At 48.1% G+C, this 17044-nt stretch overlaps 1 protein-coding gene across 3 annotated transcripts; it reads right to left on the bottom strand.

The window, feature by feature from the left end:
* Nucleotides 1-618: 618 nt before the first annotated feature.
* Nucleotides 619-16247, bottom strand: Zbtb43 (zinc finger and BTB domain containing 43). Of its 3 annotated transcripts, XM_032902694.1 has the most exons (3): nt 15339-16247; nt 12720-12808; nt 619-5426 (listed from the first exon to the last, which is right to left on the bottom strand). In XM_032902694.1, exons 2-3 carry the CDS (start codon nt 12802-12804, stop codon nt 4000-4002), a joined length of 1512 nt encoding a protein of 503 aa, XP_032758585.1. In that variant the 5' UTR covers nt 12805-12808; nt 15339-16247; the 3' UTR covers nt 619-3999. The 3 variants fall into 3 exon arrangements, with proteins under 3 accessions (XP_032758585.1, XP_032758586.1, XP_032758584.1); XM_032902695.1 differs by lacking the exon at nt 12720-12808; XM_032902693.1 differs by lacking the exon at nt 15339-16247 and having other exon boundaries at nt 12720-13456.
* Nucleotides 16248-17044: the final 797 nt, after the last annotated feature.

Genomic DNA, 17044 nt, shown 5'->3' with positions numbered 1-17044 from the left:
GGGATGCAGGAGGGCAAAGCAAGGACCCGACTGAGGCACTTGGGGACATTATAGAGCAGAGAAGCCCACTAGTTTGTGTGGCAGCCACGCTGGCCTGCTCTTGAATCTTGGCACCACTCCACTGTACTGTACGACTTCCAGGGAAATGAGGACTCGTGAGGGATCAGCAGGGGTCCCAGTGAGAAACATGGCAGGGTGGTGAAGCACCTGAGGGCTGGCAAAAAGCAGAGGGACCAGTCCAATCTGGAACTGGAAGCGGCAAGGAGAGGGTGTGGTACCAAACGTCAGCCTGCACCTAGAGGGAGCCAGGTGTAAATTCCCTCAGCATCTCCATCCCACCCCACCCACTTTGGCTCCTGACTCCTAGCGAAAGGCCAAGGGGCCGGTCAGGAGGAGGAGGGGGCCAGGGAAGACTCAGAATATTCTGCAGACTAAATTCCAAATACCCCACGGTCATGGCAGGTGGGTTTGATGAGATAACCATCGGCAGCCATTCCTGAGATCAGCACTCATGGCTCCTGTGAACGGCCCGTGTAGTCCTTACGAATCGAAAGGCGAGGATGCAACTTCAGTATCAGACCACAAAAGCCAGACCCAAAGCATGAGAACACGACTTTGTACAAAATGGACAGGTAACATTTATTAAAACTTGTCATACAAAAGGACATGGTCTCTTCTATAAGAAGAAAATATTAAACAGTAACATTCAATTAAAACCATGCTGTACACTGAAGACAGCAATTCTAGAGAGAACTATTTAACTTCTAAAACACAGGTGGTTCACCAAGTATCCATGATACGCACCTAACAACAATCTGCTTACCATCCCATGGTTCTGGGGCCTAAGAGTCACCTGACCTGCATAAATAAAATAACTTTCTGGAAGAAACATTGGGAACCTCATAAAAAGAAAGGAGGCAGCAGCAACTGAGACGACACAGGCTTCAAGCAACATTTAAAAAGAAAACCAAAATCACATTTGCAAACGGCGTTCCAGCATCTTCCCACAGGGCACCATCAGTAGAGGTTTGCAAAACAGTACCTTTAAATATGTAAATAGCAGAGAGAGAGAGAGAGAAAAAAAAAACAAAAACAAAACAAAACCAAAAACCAAGAACAAAACCCAAAGCAACCCAGGATTCACTGGATAAAGTTAGTTACCAGTCAAGGCAGCCTAGATCCCAGGAGGCCTAGATCCTGGCCCGCTGGCCTCAGCATTCCCCACGTATCTGAGAGTTTAGGAAACAACCACATTTGTGGACGAGGTGGAGTGCCACTCTGACCCTAGGGACTTTCCCGAATATTCCTCAACTTTGCCACCCACTCAGCTCGCAGCTTTCCCAACTGCTAAAAACCACCCAGGTCAGAGTAGTTCAGGAAACACTTCCTGCAATGGAGGGGAGCCTTTAATGCGGGCTCTAACAATGTGGGCGGAGAAGGGGAGAACAGAAATTCGAGGTCATGGGCCAGGGCTCAGAGGAGCACGAGGGCAAACCACAACACAAAAGGAGCTCCTGTGATGTACATCCAAGAAGTTAAGCCATGGTGCCTGCCGATTAGGAAATGCAAGCAGTGGGGCCTTGCAGCCCTTCCGTATGAGGATTGGAGAAAACCAGCCAAGTGTAGGGACATGCGCTTTGCTGGTGGCCACTGACAATCCCTGAAACGCTGGACAGTGCTGCCCACAACTACTCGAGCTCGTTCGGAAGGGTGAGGATTTCTAAGGCAGTGGTGAGGGGAGAGACTAGTACTGCAGCAGGCAGGCGGCCAGAAAGGCTCTCTATTGGGAAAGGGAGGCCAGAAGCCTCACTTCACGTTCTAGACCATGACACCCCACCTTCTCACAGGGTCTGCCACATTCCAACTCAAAAGCTTTGTCAGCACCATGACAAGGGATCCTGACTCTACAACCCCAGGACCAGGGTGTCCCCATGGTGGTTCTTTTACCCTCAAATTCTTCTCTGCAAGGGTCTCAGCTCTTGTACGAATAGACTCCGATGGGAGACAGGTAGGTGTGAACAAGAGGGCTGCTTCTGACAACAAAACGGCCTAACTGCCTCAGTGTAGAAATACTAAGAAGCCAAAACCACTTCGCCCTCACGCAGCTCATGGTCATCCCTAAACCCGCTGGCCTCTGTGTGCCTGTGAGTGTGACTGTCCATCTCCACTCACTTCTCAGGGACAAGGACAGTGGCTGACTGGCAGACACCGGAAGATCTTAATGTAGCAAACCACTAGGAGGTAACATCTAGTTTCTAGGTTAAAAAAAAAAAACCTACATTTATACTTATAATAAAGTTTTAATACAAAGTGCTTTATATGCCAAGATTGATACAGTGTTTGTAAATAGATCCCTGTTTTGTAATCTTGATTACAAACGTTTACTGGCCAGTCCACATTTTCTTTCCTCTTTTCAGACAAAGGTCAAAGGTACATCCTTTGTTCAGAGCCTGAATATCAGAAACTTTTGCCAGAAATGTCTGTCATATTAGAGAAAGCCGAACTTTAGGAATGAAACAGATGATATAGGAGTAAAACCCTGTCCTACTGCCTAGCTAGCTCTGACACAACCTAGAGTCATAGAGGAAGGGAGTCTCCACTGAGGGAGTGGCCTGTGGGCATGACTGGCCAACTGTCTGGACCGTCAACATTCCCGTTCCTGCTGTGGTTTCCTCCAAGATGGTAGTGTGAGCTAATACAAACCCTTTTCTCCCTAAGTTGCTTTGCTCCGAGTGTATTATTCCAGTGAAGGAAAGAGCACTAGACCCGTACCCAGCGAGAGCCTCAGGCCTGTCACACGCTTAAAAGCTTTCTGAACACAAGCTTTCTTTCCAACCTAAGACGTCTGACCATGCAGAAAAGACCTCAAGGGCAGCCTTGTCCTTGTGGAGTGAGGAGATGGTGGTGGTGAAGTGTGAGTGTGGGTGTGTGTGCGCCTGCACATGTGTGTATAAACTACTGGGACTTGTAAACACAGCTTTCTCTGTGACTGGGGAACAGAGTCTCTAGATGATGTTGCTTAATGTAGGCTCCCTTCCCCTTAGAAGCCATGTTCCAGCTCTCACAAAGCTGACAATACTGCCCGGCCCACCCTCTACAACAGCACTCCCCACGCCAGTGTTTTTAAGATTCTTTTCTCAAGCCTTCTGTTATAGGTGTCTTGCTCACAGGGAACTCTTAGCCACACATTCTGGCTTAGTCTCATGAGCTGTGGTCCCTGGCTGGCCTTGTTGGGAAGCACCGTGATCTAAGGCAGGGAGCCACAGGCCACTACTAGCCAGCACTGTCGTATGTCACTGCAAACCGGTCATCTCCTGCCATTAACTGAGGGAAGCTTAGGACAACACACCAACTAGAAAGCCCTATCTCTGGCACCTGAAGACTTAACCAAACACAAACATAAAACTGTGCCTTCTCCAGAGCCTGCAGCACGGTGACGCTGTCTCCTGCTTCGGACTCAGAAGCCCCATCTAATGTCACCATGGCTTTAACTAGAACCTTTAGAACATATGAAAATAGAACAAACAGAGCTCTGCTCGTAGCTCAGCCCAGGAGTCCTCGCTGTAGCCTTGAGGGGAGCAGCATCCAGTGACGCAGCTACCAAAGCAAAGCCCAGAAGCCCTGCAGCTACCAGGAGAACAAATGTAACAAGACCCGGGACAATGGTGACAGCCGGCCGCTGCCACCTGGGCAGGACTGGTGTGAGAGTCTGCCATCCAGTCCCCTGCCTTAACCACTGCTGGCTGGAAGGGCTGTCTTGCCAGCTGGGCACTGGGTGAACTTATCCCCATCATCCATTCTAGGCCAGGATGGGAACATACAGATTTGAGAAATTAAATCTTTTAATTGGCCTACTTAGAGCTGGTCTTTCAGAAATATCTTCCTTTTTTTTTTAAGCCTCTCTCATAATAGCAAGTGGCACGCATCATCTGTGCCCAGATTTGCATTAATTACCATAGTTTATTTTTGTGCATGCCACTCAAGGGCCAGACCCTATTTTTAGTTAGCCTCAGTTGTATTCTGCTCAGCCTTTGCAGCTTCATAGGACTTGGTACAAGAAGTCACATGCCTGTGGAAACTGTCCCTCCACATAAATCTCTTTGCACAGATATTACACTCGTAGGGCTTTATGCCGGTATGAATTTTCATGTGGCCCACGAGATGGTGCTTCATTTTGAATTTCTTACCACAGACACTGCAGCCATACGGGCGCAGACCGAGGTGCATGCTCATGTGTCGATCTCGCTGACTTTTGTGCGTGAAACTTTTCCCACACTGACAAGGATACAGCTTGTCGGTGGCTGAGAATCCTAAGTGGGACGCCTCTTCTTTTATCCCCATCACCATCTCAATGTTCTCACTGTAGCCTGCTGCAAGGGCAGTCTCCTGTTTGTGTCCAATTAGACCGCCCCCCAACTTTTCTCCAGAGAACTCCTCCATGGAGGAGCCGTAGAAGTCCACCTGCTCGTCGTAGTTGCTGCCCTCTGCATGCTCGTCAAACTCTACTTCCACTTTCTTCTCTACAATTTGGAACTCCTCCTCCGCTCCCGAAGGCTGGGCCGAGTGATCTGTCTGCATGGTGTTGACAGACTCGGAGACCTGGTGCTCATCGTAGGCTGCATGCACATCCATGCCATCCCAAGCCTGTTCCAGGCGCTCAGGCTTCACATGGATCCAGCGCCTGTGAGGCATGATGCTGGGCTTGCTATACAGAGGCCGGGTGTAGTGGAACTCTGCGCTGTCGTTGGTCCCCTCCTCCCCGTCCTGGCTGGCCATCTCGGTGCTCAGGCGGTCATGCTCCGTGGACGAGTTACTGGGCAGATACTCGTGCTCGGTGACCTGAGATGACAGCTCGTCTTTGGTGCTCTCCTCTTCATTTTCACCATCCCTCAGCTCCTGGGCTTTGGGGAAATCAGTGTGGCCCCCAGAGCCCAGCTCAAAGCTCTCGGCCAGGCCATTGTAGTTACTGCTGCTGGGGGACTGGTGGTCACTGCCATGGTTTAGCTTCTGACACAAGACTGTGGGGTTTCCCTCCAGAACCTCGGTGCACTTGTCCACCACATGCCACATCTGGAGGAAGCTGGCTGCTGTTAAGTAACTAACAATTTCTGGAGCAGGCATTACAAGGCGTCCTGTGTAGCTAAATAAAAGAATGTTCTCAAACACTCTTGGGTTCATCACATCAGGCAAAACAATTCTCCTACTGTTTTTCAGGAGTACTTGGTCACAAAAGTAGGGTGAACTGGCAGCAAGAACGGCTTTGTGTGCCTGGAAAATGTGGCCTTGGACAACAATGGAGACGTCACATAACTGTCCTTGCTGGCGCTGCTGGTTTAGTTTCTGCAGAATGGTGCTGGAAAAATCTGGAAACTCTACTTGAAAAGAGTTTGTTCCAGGCTCCATTTCATCACCAATCTTGTTTAGTGCTGTAAGAGAAAGAAAAGTTAATACCAACTCCAGCCTCCCCCCAGTACTAAAAACACCAAAGCAAGTTCCCAAGTTCCAGCAAGTCCCTTTGCCTCTGAGCACTCATCCATGGGTCCCCTGAGACTGTAGGAGCTGTAGGAGCTGAGGGTCCCAAAAGTAAGAGCCACCCCCTACCCACATAGCAACTCTCCATTTTACCCTGACTGTGGGCAAGGAGCCAGAATCTACTGAGGACGTATCTCCAAGCGTACAAGTCCTCTGAGCAAAGCAAACCATTTCTAACTAAAACAAGCACGAATCTTGTAACTCAATGTAACCCCTGGACTCCCACATTTACCAAAACTAGAGGAAGGAACAACAGGATTGTGGGAGGGTGTGGTGTGGCTGGGGGTAGAGTGTATGCTTAGCATGTACAGTTCTCTAAGCTCCACCCTCATGTATACTCCAAAAGAAAAGGAAAAAGAGAGAGAAGAACTGAATTGTAGGAAGACAGAAATGCCCATGCAAAGGTTCTTTGACAGGAATGAACTAGGTCACAGCCACATAAGTATGGGACAAGTGCTTGGTTCCCCAGGGCCGGTAAAAGGGTGGGTATGGTAGCTAATGGCTGCAATCCCTAATGCTTCAGGGTGAAGACAGGAGGATTCCCTCACCCCAGCTCTTGGCTAACTAGTCTAGACAATCTAGTTAGCTCCAAGTTCAAAAAAAGAGCAGAGGACAGAAGGATGACTCCTGGCTTCCACACACAAGCTCACACGTGTGCACATGTACAGACACAATAGGTGACCACTGGACTTGAGTCCGGGAAGAACTGAGGGAGATGGTGCTACAGTCAGTCAGGAAAATGACAGATTTGCTCTTTTAGCACTAGGAAACGCTCACTGCGGCTGAGCGGCTGAGTCGCTCTTGGGGTCATGTACATTAGCTCCTTAAGGATTTCTGACAAGACAAAGGCAGGTTTTCTATCTAGTTGTTTCTATGCTACAGAAAGACTTATTGACCTACTAGGAGTTGCTACTGTCCCTGCTACCAGAAACATCTGGTGGACACTGCATAAGAGTTCCACACAGGGGGTTGGGGATTTAGCTCAGTGGTAGAGCACTTGCCTAGCAAGCGCAAGGCCCTGGGTTCGGTCCCCAGCTCCAAAAAAAAAAAAGAAAAAAAGAGTTCCACACAGGACCCTTGTCTTGTAGTCCTGCTGGAGCTGCTGACGCTGCAGTATATAAAAGTACACAGAAACACCTAGAGTGGGGTTGAGGATTTAGCTCAGTGGTAGAGCGCTTGCCTAGCAAGCACAAGGCCCTAGGTTCGGTCCCCAGCTCCGAAAAAAAAAAAAAAGAAAAAAGAAAAAAAAAAAAAAGAAAGAAAGAAAAAAGAAACACCTAGAGCAAGAGGGAAAAGTGCTCCTTTCTTTTTTTTTTTTTCGGGCTGGGGATCGAACCCAGGACCTTGCGCTTCCTAGGCAAGCGCTCTACCACTGAGCCAAATCCCCAACCCCAAAAGTGCTCCTTTCAAAGTATGAAGCTGGGAGCTCAGGACCCCAGCACCCATGTAAATGCTGGGTGAGTGTGGTGGCCGGCTTGTAATTCTGGCAGCTGGTGCTGGATCCCGGGAGCTATCAGAATGGGTGAGCTCCTGGATCTGTGAGAGAAGGTGCAATGTGTGGCTGAGAGTAACCAAAGACACTAGATATCAACTGCTGGCTTCCACACAAGTGCACACATGAGCATACACTCTCCCCACACCACACCACACCACACCACACCACACCACACCACACGCACGTGCACACACACCATCGCCACGCTTCACCCTGATCTAATGCTATAAACCAATCATCAATACCAAACTTTCTAAGTAACATACAAAGAGCCAGACAACGCAAAAAACGATGGAAAGCCACTCTTCCCACTCTTCTTCTTTAGAACTTAGTTTGTTTGAGTTTTTTAATGTGAGTGTGTGGAGGTAGGATCCTCTGTGCAGGCAGACTAGAGGTCAGCATTGATCTGCTTCTCAGGGGCCTCCACTTGTGATTTAAGACAACCTCCAGGTTGGCTAGCCATCAGTCCCAAAAGACCCACCCTGTCTGCCTTCCCAATGCTGGGACTACAAGCACACACCACTGCACCAGCTGCTTAAGTGCTGGGGTTTGAACTCAGGTCCTCATGTTTCCTGGGCAGTGTACCAACTGAGCCATCATTTACAGTAGTTCTTAAAAATCTTCCTTATAACCCTTGTATCATCCTTCAATTCCTCACAAGTCATGCTTTGGAGGCAGGAGAGATGACAAAGTGAAGAAACTCAGGTGTTCTTAACAATCGCTTGTTCTTACCAAGTGTAGCACAGTATTCTCTCTCCTCTCCCTAGCCCTCTCTCCCTGTATCCTGGGTAATCTGAAACTAGGGCAGGCTGGCATCAAATGCAGAGGCCTGCCTGCCTCTGCCCCTGGATGCTGGGACTAATGGAGTGCACCACTAGGCCTGGCTCTCACCCTTCCCTCCTCTTCTCCCAGGGCTCTGTACCAGGTAACTGACTGCAGCTGAGCTCCAGACCAGCCCCTTCCCTTAGTCCTTCCAGGTAATTCTGCAAATGCAGGGCTTGATGTTCTTAAGTTCAGTTATTTCAAGCTTTCCTGAAGTTAAAAGCTTGTCTGAACTAAGGAGAGAGATAAAACCAGGTCAATGTTAACTCCAAAGGCCTCGGGGTTTTTCCTATCACCTCATGCTGCCTCCTCCAAGGAGACTAGAATGCTGGCCCAGTCACTAATAATGTTTAGCTAAGACCATGCTGTTTGAACAAAGCATGACTTTCTGGCTTTCTATATCCCACAACATCATAATAACTTAACAGAGCACGAGACTGTTTAGGTGCCTCGTTTGTAAAAGGGAATGAGTCTGCATGGTGACCATGTGTCCGTGTAAACTCTGAGAGCGTCTAGGTGGAGAGCCTTTAGGTGCCTCTCCCCACGGTAGAGTGCAGGTTTGAAAGGGGCAAGAACAATGCTGGAATGGAAGCAGGAGGGCGTTATCACGATAGCTGCACTGTGATCACAGAATTGCTACTTGGAGGACAGCCTCCCTTCAAGATCAGCTCTGGACCACACTGAGAATATCCGCATTTTAAGATAGGGAAGCATTACAACTGGCCCTCCTACAGGTTTAAAACATCATATGAAAGAGGAGAGGGTGGAGGTATCAGGATTTAGTTACTACCTCAAGATTAAAACAATAAAACCTTGGCCATGGGTGGAGGCAAGACACTAAACATTACAGACTATTGTCCCTTCCTTTAATACTCAGTCTAACTGGGTTTGCCAGGAGATCACCACCACAGGGAAGCGGATATACTTGAAGATATGCTAAGGAGATGAGGAGATGAAGAATTACCTTTTACAGAGACAATATACACAGCATAAACGCTCCTCCCTCAGAGCTACAGATTTTCCAACAGCCTGTCTACTTTTCTACCTTCTTCTACCTACTTTTCTATCCTCGAGATCCAAAGCATGTTTGCTCTGACTAGGAGCTTTTTTAGAAAAAGTTATGTTATATATAAGTACACCGCCACTGTCTTCAGACACACCAGAAGAGGGCATCAGATCCCCGATACAGATGGTTGTGTGGTTCTGGGAATCAAACTCAGGACCTCTGGAAGAGCAGTCAGTGCTCTTAACTGCTGAGCCATCTCTCCAGCCCGATCCAGAGCTTTCTTACCCTTCCTCTTTCTTATTCATCGCCTCCCTTTCAGCAGTTTCCAAGTCTACCTGTCCCGTTCTCCCACCCATTCTAATAAAATGTTCCTTGAGCTTCCTGGATTGCCTTAAAATTCTTTCATCAAGGAGACAATGTCTGCCACAGGGGACTGGAACCCCTGTTGGATGGCTGCAGTGCTGGTTCTGCAACGCTGCTGTAGTTAATTTGTCTGGACTCACAGTCAAGTCAAAGTTGGGCACAGAGGGGTACCCCTGTAAGCCCAGCACAGAAGCCTAGGTAGGACTGTGAGTTTGAGGCCCACTTGGGTTACATGAGACTGCCTAGAACAACCAACAGTTAAATGAAGATCACACATTTCACCAGAGGGCAAAAGTAAATATGTGATGCCATGCTTGTTTAGCTGTGTCAAGGTGGTAATTGACCCTGTCCCTTAGGATGGATGGATGTAGCCTTGCTCTGTAATCTCTGACCTTGTGAACACTCAGAAGTGGCTGTAGCCTGTTTAAACTACAGCTGCTGTTTCAACTGGCTAAAAAAATATCAGTTCCAAGATTCACTAAAAGTCAAAAAAGCAGCAGCATGCAAAGTGTGCACAGGTGAGGAAGACTATCAAGAAGAACACTACTGGGGCTGGAGAGATGGCTCAGCGGTTAAGAGCACTGGCTGCTCTTCCAGAGGTCCTGAGTTCAATTCCCAGCAACCACATGGTGGCTCTCAACCATCTGTAATGGGATCCGATGCCCTCTTCTGCTGTGTCTGAAGACAGCTACAGTGTCTATAAAAATTAATAAAAAAATGTTTTAAAGAACACTATCATTCTTACAGGTCGTAACCCAGCAGAGGAGACAAACACTCCAACCGGCATCCAAGGCAAAGCCTGGCACCTTAAGAAGCCAAGGTGGGGCTGCACATGGGTCCAGTCACTATAAAGTCTGAGTTACCAGACATCAAGACAGACTCTCATTCTTCTCACAAAACAAGCATTTACTGAGATTATCCAAGTGATAGAAAAATGATCTGAACTCCAAGATCCCAGAGCTGTGAGCCACAGGCTTTAAGAAATCAGATACCCCCGACCAGCAACTCCACTTCCTGCTCCCGGCAATCCTGGCAGGGCAGCACTGATTTCAGAGAAGCAGTAACATCTCATCCTGTCTGCTAGAGGCTGTGTCCTAGTTAGGTTTTATTGTCTCCACAGCCTAGAGCCAGCTGAGAGGAGAGCCCTAAGTCAGATTGGCCTATGGCTGTGGGTGACTGGATGACTAATTGCTGTAGGAGGGCCCAGCCTACTGTAGGTGCTAGCATCCTTAGGCAGAAAGTCTCGGGCTGTGTAACTACCAGAGCATAAGCCTGTTGAGCCAGGCAGTAAACCAATGAGCATAAGCAGTTTTCCCCGGTTCCTGCCCTGCGTTCTTCCTGGTTGGAGCGTGACCTGGTAGTGTAAGCTTTCTTCCCCAATTACGTCTAGACAGGGTTTGTCACAGCGACAGAACAGAATGATACTACAACACGGGACTGAGGCAGCACCAAGTATCTCACAATAAGATGTTGTGAGGTTAACATATTGTTGGGCTAAGGCAGGAGGGGGCCTGAAGTTGGGGCTAACTGCAAGGAAGGCCTCATCAAATGTAGTCAGGGTTTGAGAAATAAAAATAGTATGTCTGGAGAAAAGTGATGGGATTTATAGAATTAAGGGGAAGGGCGGCAGGAAGCTATAGGAGTGTGAGTGAGCCATAGTGGTACCATCAAAAAAAACAAAACAAAACAAAACAACACACGAATCAGTATTTGCATATCATATTACTATGATAACCTGAACTGAGTGCATACAAAGCCTAGTAAACAACCCAGGTGAAAAGAAAGGACAAAGATTCCAAAAGGCCTTTCTCCAGAGAACAAGACCCCCGTGAAAAGAGCCCAGCAACAGCCTGCCTGGCCGCCATGTTCGAGACACCTGGTTCCAAGCCCACACATTGCCCCCAGCCCTAAAACAATGAACACTACCACAGGCACCCTTTTCTCACCCACCAAGCTGGCAAGAAAAATAAGAGACACTAACAACTGTCAGTGGTGCCCTGTGGAGAACAGAACCCTTGTACACACTGCTGGTAGGCATGGAGATAGTATAAAAGCTGCAGAAAGGGGGTTGGGAGTTTCTCAGTCAGTCAGTCACAAGGATACAGACCAGCAATTCTACTCTTAAGCATACTCAGCAGAAGAGAACACAGAACGTCCACACCAAAGCACGTGTGTCCATCAGCAGCAGCATACGGAAAAGCCCCAAGCAGAAACAATTCAAACAACAAAAGTGTGTCGAGGGACGACTACGAAACTACAGCACATCCATCTGAAAGGTTCCCTGGCAGGAAGAAAGAGCACAGTAACCTGGAGGGCCGGGAACCCTAGGAAGAAGCCAGGCTGAGGCAGCTGCTGGTCCACATGCAGCAAGCTCTGGGTTTTACAATCAGCACAATAAAGAACAAGGGACCGAGGAGGATGAGACCAGTGGGGGAGACCAGTGGGGGAGAGGAAGGATGGGGAGGAGGAGGAGGGCAGGAGAGGGCAGGGGAGACTGAGAGTATAGGAAGGGCGGGGGAAGAGCTAACACAAAAGTCCACACAATTACATTCCATTACAATTGAGTTCAAACACAGACAGTGATCAGTGCCTGTCAGAAGCAGACAGAGGTAGAGAAAAGCAGGGAGTGCTTAGTAACTGAGAATCTTGCCAGCCAGGATGGCCCATGTACACCTTTAATCCCTGCAGAGGCAGATACAGGCAGCTCTCTGTGATTTGAGGCTAGCCTGGTCTGTAAAGCAAATTCTAGGACCGAGAAACCCTGTTTAAACCCCACCCCAGCCTGAAGAACAGCGGGGTATCCTGTAGGAAGATCAGAACTCCTACAGTTCAGTTGTGGAGACGGATGCGCGTAAGTATGTGACTATACTCAAAAAGACCTCCGAATGTGCATGGGCTTAAGACAGCAGGGAATAAGCCCAGGGCTTCACACGTGTTAGGCCAGCATCTTCAGGTTTCATCTCCGGCCCATGAACTGTTTTTATTAAATCATTTATAGAATAATGTAAGGTAAACTGAGGTGCCAATGTCTGGTTGTTTTCTTTTTGGAAAACATTTACTTAGTTTTGTTTAGTGAAAGCCTCACACTCTTGATCCCCCCTACCTAAGCATCCTGAGCACTGGGATTACACCCAACTGCCAATGCCAACTGGGAAGGTTTGTGACTGGGTACTGTATCATTTTGGAGTAGGAAATACTTTGGCTGGGTAGCCATGGCTACAACAGGCAAAACAACACAGTGACAAACAGGACTAAGGTAACGGAGCTGCAGACACTCCCTAGCACATGAATGAGGGAGGGTCCAAGACCATCGAGGGAGGGGCTTCAGCTATTCCTCCCTCATGCTCTCCCACCCCTCACTCCCCAAGTGAACTATAGGATGTGAGAGGGGACTCCATAAGGCTGCTTCCTTGAGGTCATTGGCCATGCTGGAGTGGAACTTACCCGTGTCCTGTAAGCAACCCCTCACCCACTCCCTGTAAGCAAGCCCGATACACTCACTGGTTCGACAAGTTGGACTTTGGTGGAATCGTACTTTGCTCTGTCCTTGGTGCCCTATCTGGGATGAATAAACGTTTGTTGGCATCTCCCTAGGAAAAGTTAATGCGACACTGGGTAACTGGGAAAATGTCATCATTAATACACATGTAAGTACGCACACAAACACAGCTGTCTCACAGTATCTGTAGGAGCTGGCTCTAGGACTCCTCCTCAAATACCAAAAATCTGTGGATGCCCAAGCCCTCTGAGGAAAAGGACGCATGCTCCCATGCCACCTGCTCATGTCTTCAGGAATATTTTGAACCATCTCAAGATCACTTACACTTCCTGACAGGTTTTGTACAGTGTCAGACTGCACTGCTCAGAGGATGACAACAAAGTCTATATGTGAGCAATACCGTTATACCTTCTTTTTAAAAAAGATTTATTGTATCTTAAACTATGTGTATATGTGTCTATGTGGGTTTGTACACGTGAATGAAGGTGTTCGTGGAGGCCAGAAGCTGGTCTAGACCCTAGGAGCTGGAGTTCCAGGCAGTTCTACCCAACGTGGGTGCTGGGAACTGAACTCCTCTCTTCGAGAGGAGGATATGCTCTGAATCACCGAGCCACCTCTTTGGCCCTTCCTAAACGTTTTCAATCTGTGAAGGGGAGACTCCTCTGTCCACAGACAGAGAAGCAGCTTGTGTATAAGATGTTTCACCCAGACACTGTACCAGACATTGCACACTTAGCACTTTATAAGCTCTACCTCATTTGGTCCCTTGATAGTCACTGTGACAAGACCAAGAGGCCAACCTATTTGCCCAGGGTCATTTAGCAGGAAGTGGTCGGATTAAGGCCAAAGCACACACTCAGGCCAGAGTCTGAGAGGTGGGATGCAGTAAGGCAGAAAGGAAGGTAAGCATCAGTATGCTTCCCAGTGTATTTAAATAATCCTTGCTTTGAAACAAGGTCTCACTGTGCTGTTCAGGATAGCTTCAGACTTGGGGCAATCCTTCTGACTCGGCTTCTTCAGTGATGGGATTATAAGGCAGTGCCCCCACACCAGCTAATTCAGATTACGAGCAAACCATTAATAATAGTTGGGTACTCGTCAACATCAGATTTCAATGAACAAGCAATTTTATGTCACCTTTCACATAATTTTAAAACTCCAAGAGCAATGATTCTTCTAACTAACTATGCCAATTCCAACTCATTCATCACTCATAGAAGCTATATTCCTTCCCTAACTATTCCCCCCACCCCCCACCCCCAGGGTTTCTCTGTGTATCTCTGGCTGTCCTGGAACTCACTCTGTTAACCAGGCTGGCCTGGAACTCGGAGATCCGCCTGCCCCTGCCTCCCAAGTGCTGGCATTAGAGATGTGCACCACCAGCATCAGCTGCTACTACACGGCTTTTTAAAGCGAAGAGCAGAGCTGGTGATAGATAGGGCTTAGTGAGTAATGGGGTCTGCTACCAAGCCTGAGTTCAATCCCCAGGACACACGTGGTGGATGGAGAGCTGGCTTTCCCATGTTGTCTCCTGACTTCCACATGTGGTGGGCACAGGTCCATGCACATAACAAAGTAAATAAAAGTGTAATAAAAATTAAAAATAAAATCAAAATAATGCAGAAGCAAGGGGCTTTCCTTGTATTGAAGTCTCTCTTGAAACAGACTGCCTCTGTCACCCTCCATGCTGACGAGCTGAGCAGTAGACACTATTTATTCTTCAGCTAAGAAAACCTTGTATCAGATCTCAGACACCACTTCAACAGGGAATAAACACCCTAAAAGAGCAGACAGCGGAGAAACAGGGAGGCAGGCCTACCAGCTCCGGTACTGGAGCCCTCCGGGGATGGCTGTAATCGGAGCATATGGTAATTTGCATGCTCACTGTAGAAGGCACAGCAAGCGCAGTAAATGTTACTTTAGGAAATTTAAAGTCTGGCACAAACGTAGAAAATACCAACACCCTGTACCTACCAAAATTCCTCTTGTTAGTCAAATGCCTTGCTTCCACAAAACAGCCTGTAAACCCGGACCCTAGAGCCTCAACACCCCACTGGGTTCAGAGAGCAAGCGGAAGCTCGCAGGACAAGACCTGCTCAGGCCACAGCAGCAGGTGGGGGTGGGGGATGGGGGCACCTCAGACGTCCAACTCCAACTCTAATGAATACTTTTTTAAGTTAAAAAAAAAATCATTTGGCGGAAACTTCTCTCTGAAATTAAGGGCCTTGTTAATGTAAGGTAGCATAGTTGAGAAGCCTTAAATTAAAATGCACAGCATTTCCTCTACGGAGGAATCATCTGATCTAGCCCATTAAAATCTTGGCGAGGGGTTAGAGAATGGCTATGAGCGTTGGCTGCTCTTTCAAAGGACCCAGGTTTGATTCCCAGCACCTACATGACAACCCTCAACCATTTCCAGTCCTAGGTGATCTGATGCCCGTTTCTGGCCTCTGTGAGCACCAGGCACACACATGTTGTACAGGTACACATGAAGGCAAACATCCCCACATATAAACAAACATTAAGTTAAAAAAAAACCTGAAAAATTACATTGTTCTGGTGATAGAAAATTATTTCAACATAGTCCTAAAAAATACACTATTAGTAACTGTGTGGCTTACCCGAGAGCAAAGCTGTGTTCCCAGGATAATGTTCCTTATGCCATGGCCATCGGAGAGCAGTCTGAATGGATACAGAGAGAAAGCATTTCTCAGTTTTGCTGTAAATTAAATCACTCTCATTTCTGAAAGGAAGAATCACCCCGAAAACTTAAGGTGCTGGGTTTGAGATAGCTCACTGGTTAAAGAGTTCTTGCTACTCTTTCAGAGGACCTGAGTTCAGTTCCCAGGACCCATGTCAGGTGACTCATAACTCCAGCTTCAGGGGACCCAGCTCCTTCTGGCCTCTGTAGGTACCCAATACACATGGCATGCAGGCACATACTCACATAGGCAAATAAAATTAAATCTTATAAGAAAAACGGGACTTGTGTGTAATGTGCTTCCCTGATGAACAGTATGAGGGGCAGACAGTGATTATGGCTGCTGCTAGCCAGTCAAAGTAATCCCAGAACTAACCCTACACGGCAAGACTCCATCAAAGCAAAATTTTTGATTAAGAACTTTCATTCTAGAAACTCTTGGCTTCTGCGGTATTTTTAAATGAAGTTTTATTACACTTTAGCTTCTTTTCCTATTGTCAGAAGACAACCTGTCCTCTCCTGCCCCCACATAGGTGCAGGGGATCAAACCCAGGCTGTCACACTCAGCAGTGTTGAGCAGGGCCAGGCCATTTTGTACCACTCCTCCATCTTGGCTGAGCTGTGTGATGACTCTTGAACTAAAGTGATGTTTCTATAGGTTCTTGCCTTCCTGCCTAGTCAAACCCAGGAATGGCTGGCCAGGAAAGATACATATTGATTACCTAAAGGTCTTAGTCACAAGTGACTACTCATCCATCACCCCCCAGCAACAAGCAACTGCAGAACCAAAGAGAAACTTGTCAATCTCTTTCCCCTCTACACCACTAAGGGACCCTCTGCCACAGCTCTCATGCTCTCCTCCTCACACTGAGTAAGGGACCCTCTACCACAGTTCTCATGCCCTCCTCACACTGAGTAAGGGACCCTCTGCCACAGCTCTCATGCTCTCCTCCTCACACTGAGTAAGGGACCCTCTACCACAGTTCTCATGCCCTCCTCACACTGAGTAAGGGACCCTCTACCACAGTTCTCATGCCCTCCTCACACTGAGAAAGGTACCCTCTGCCACAGCTCTCATGCTCTCCTCCTCACACTGAGTAAGGGACCCTCTGCCACAGTTCTCATGCTCTCCTCACACTGAGTAAGGGACCCTCTGCCACAGTTCTCATGCCCTCCTCACACTGAGTAAGGGACCCTCTGCCACAGTTCTCATGCCCTCCTCACACTGAGTAAAGGTACCCCCTGCCACAGCTCTCATGCTCTCCTCCTCACACTGAGTAAGGACCCTCTGCCACAGTTCTCATGCTCTCCTCCTCACACTGAGTAAGGGACCCTCTGCCACAGTTCTCATGCCCTCCTCACACTGAGTAAGGGACCCTCTGCCACAGTTCTCATGCTCTCCTCCTCACACTGAGTAAGGGACCCTCTGCCACGGTTCTCATGCCCTCCTCAGCCCCTGCCACACTAGTGTCTATATTACCCATGCAGGGCATCACTCTTCTAGAATGTTACCCTCAGTGGTCCCCCTCGATCTCCAAACCTTTCAGAATGGTGTGGAAACCCGGAGAAAGCTCCCTGACGTAGGTTGCTTCCCAGGACCCCACCACCCTGTTACTGCTTTCTCCC

Source organism: Rattus rattus, chromosome 5 (assembly GCF_011064425.1).
Source record: "Rattus rattus isolate New Zealand chromosome 5, Rrattus_CSIRO_v1, whole genome shotgun sequence".
Taxonomy (NCBI): Eukaryota; Metazoa; Chordata; class Mammalia; order Rodentia; family Muridae; genus Rattus; species Rattus rattus.
Note: the sequence above shows the minus strand (reverse complement) of the source record. Positions and strands in the feature narration are given on the sequence as shown.

Bases quoted from the DNA above. Each gene is read 5' to 3' on its own strand.
- Zbtb43 (XM_032902693.1), bottom strand. From the start codon at position 13,026: ATGGTTCAAAATATTCCTGAAGACATGAGCAGGTGGCATGGGAGCATG. The intron at 5,427-12,719 runs GTGAGTGTATCG...TTTCTCTTACAG, and splicing joins AAGTCCAACTTGTCGAACCA to CACTAAACAAGATTGGTGAT.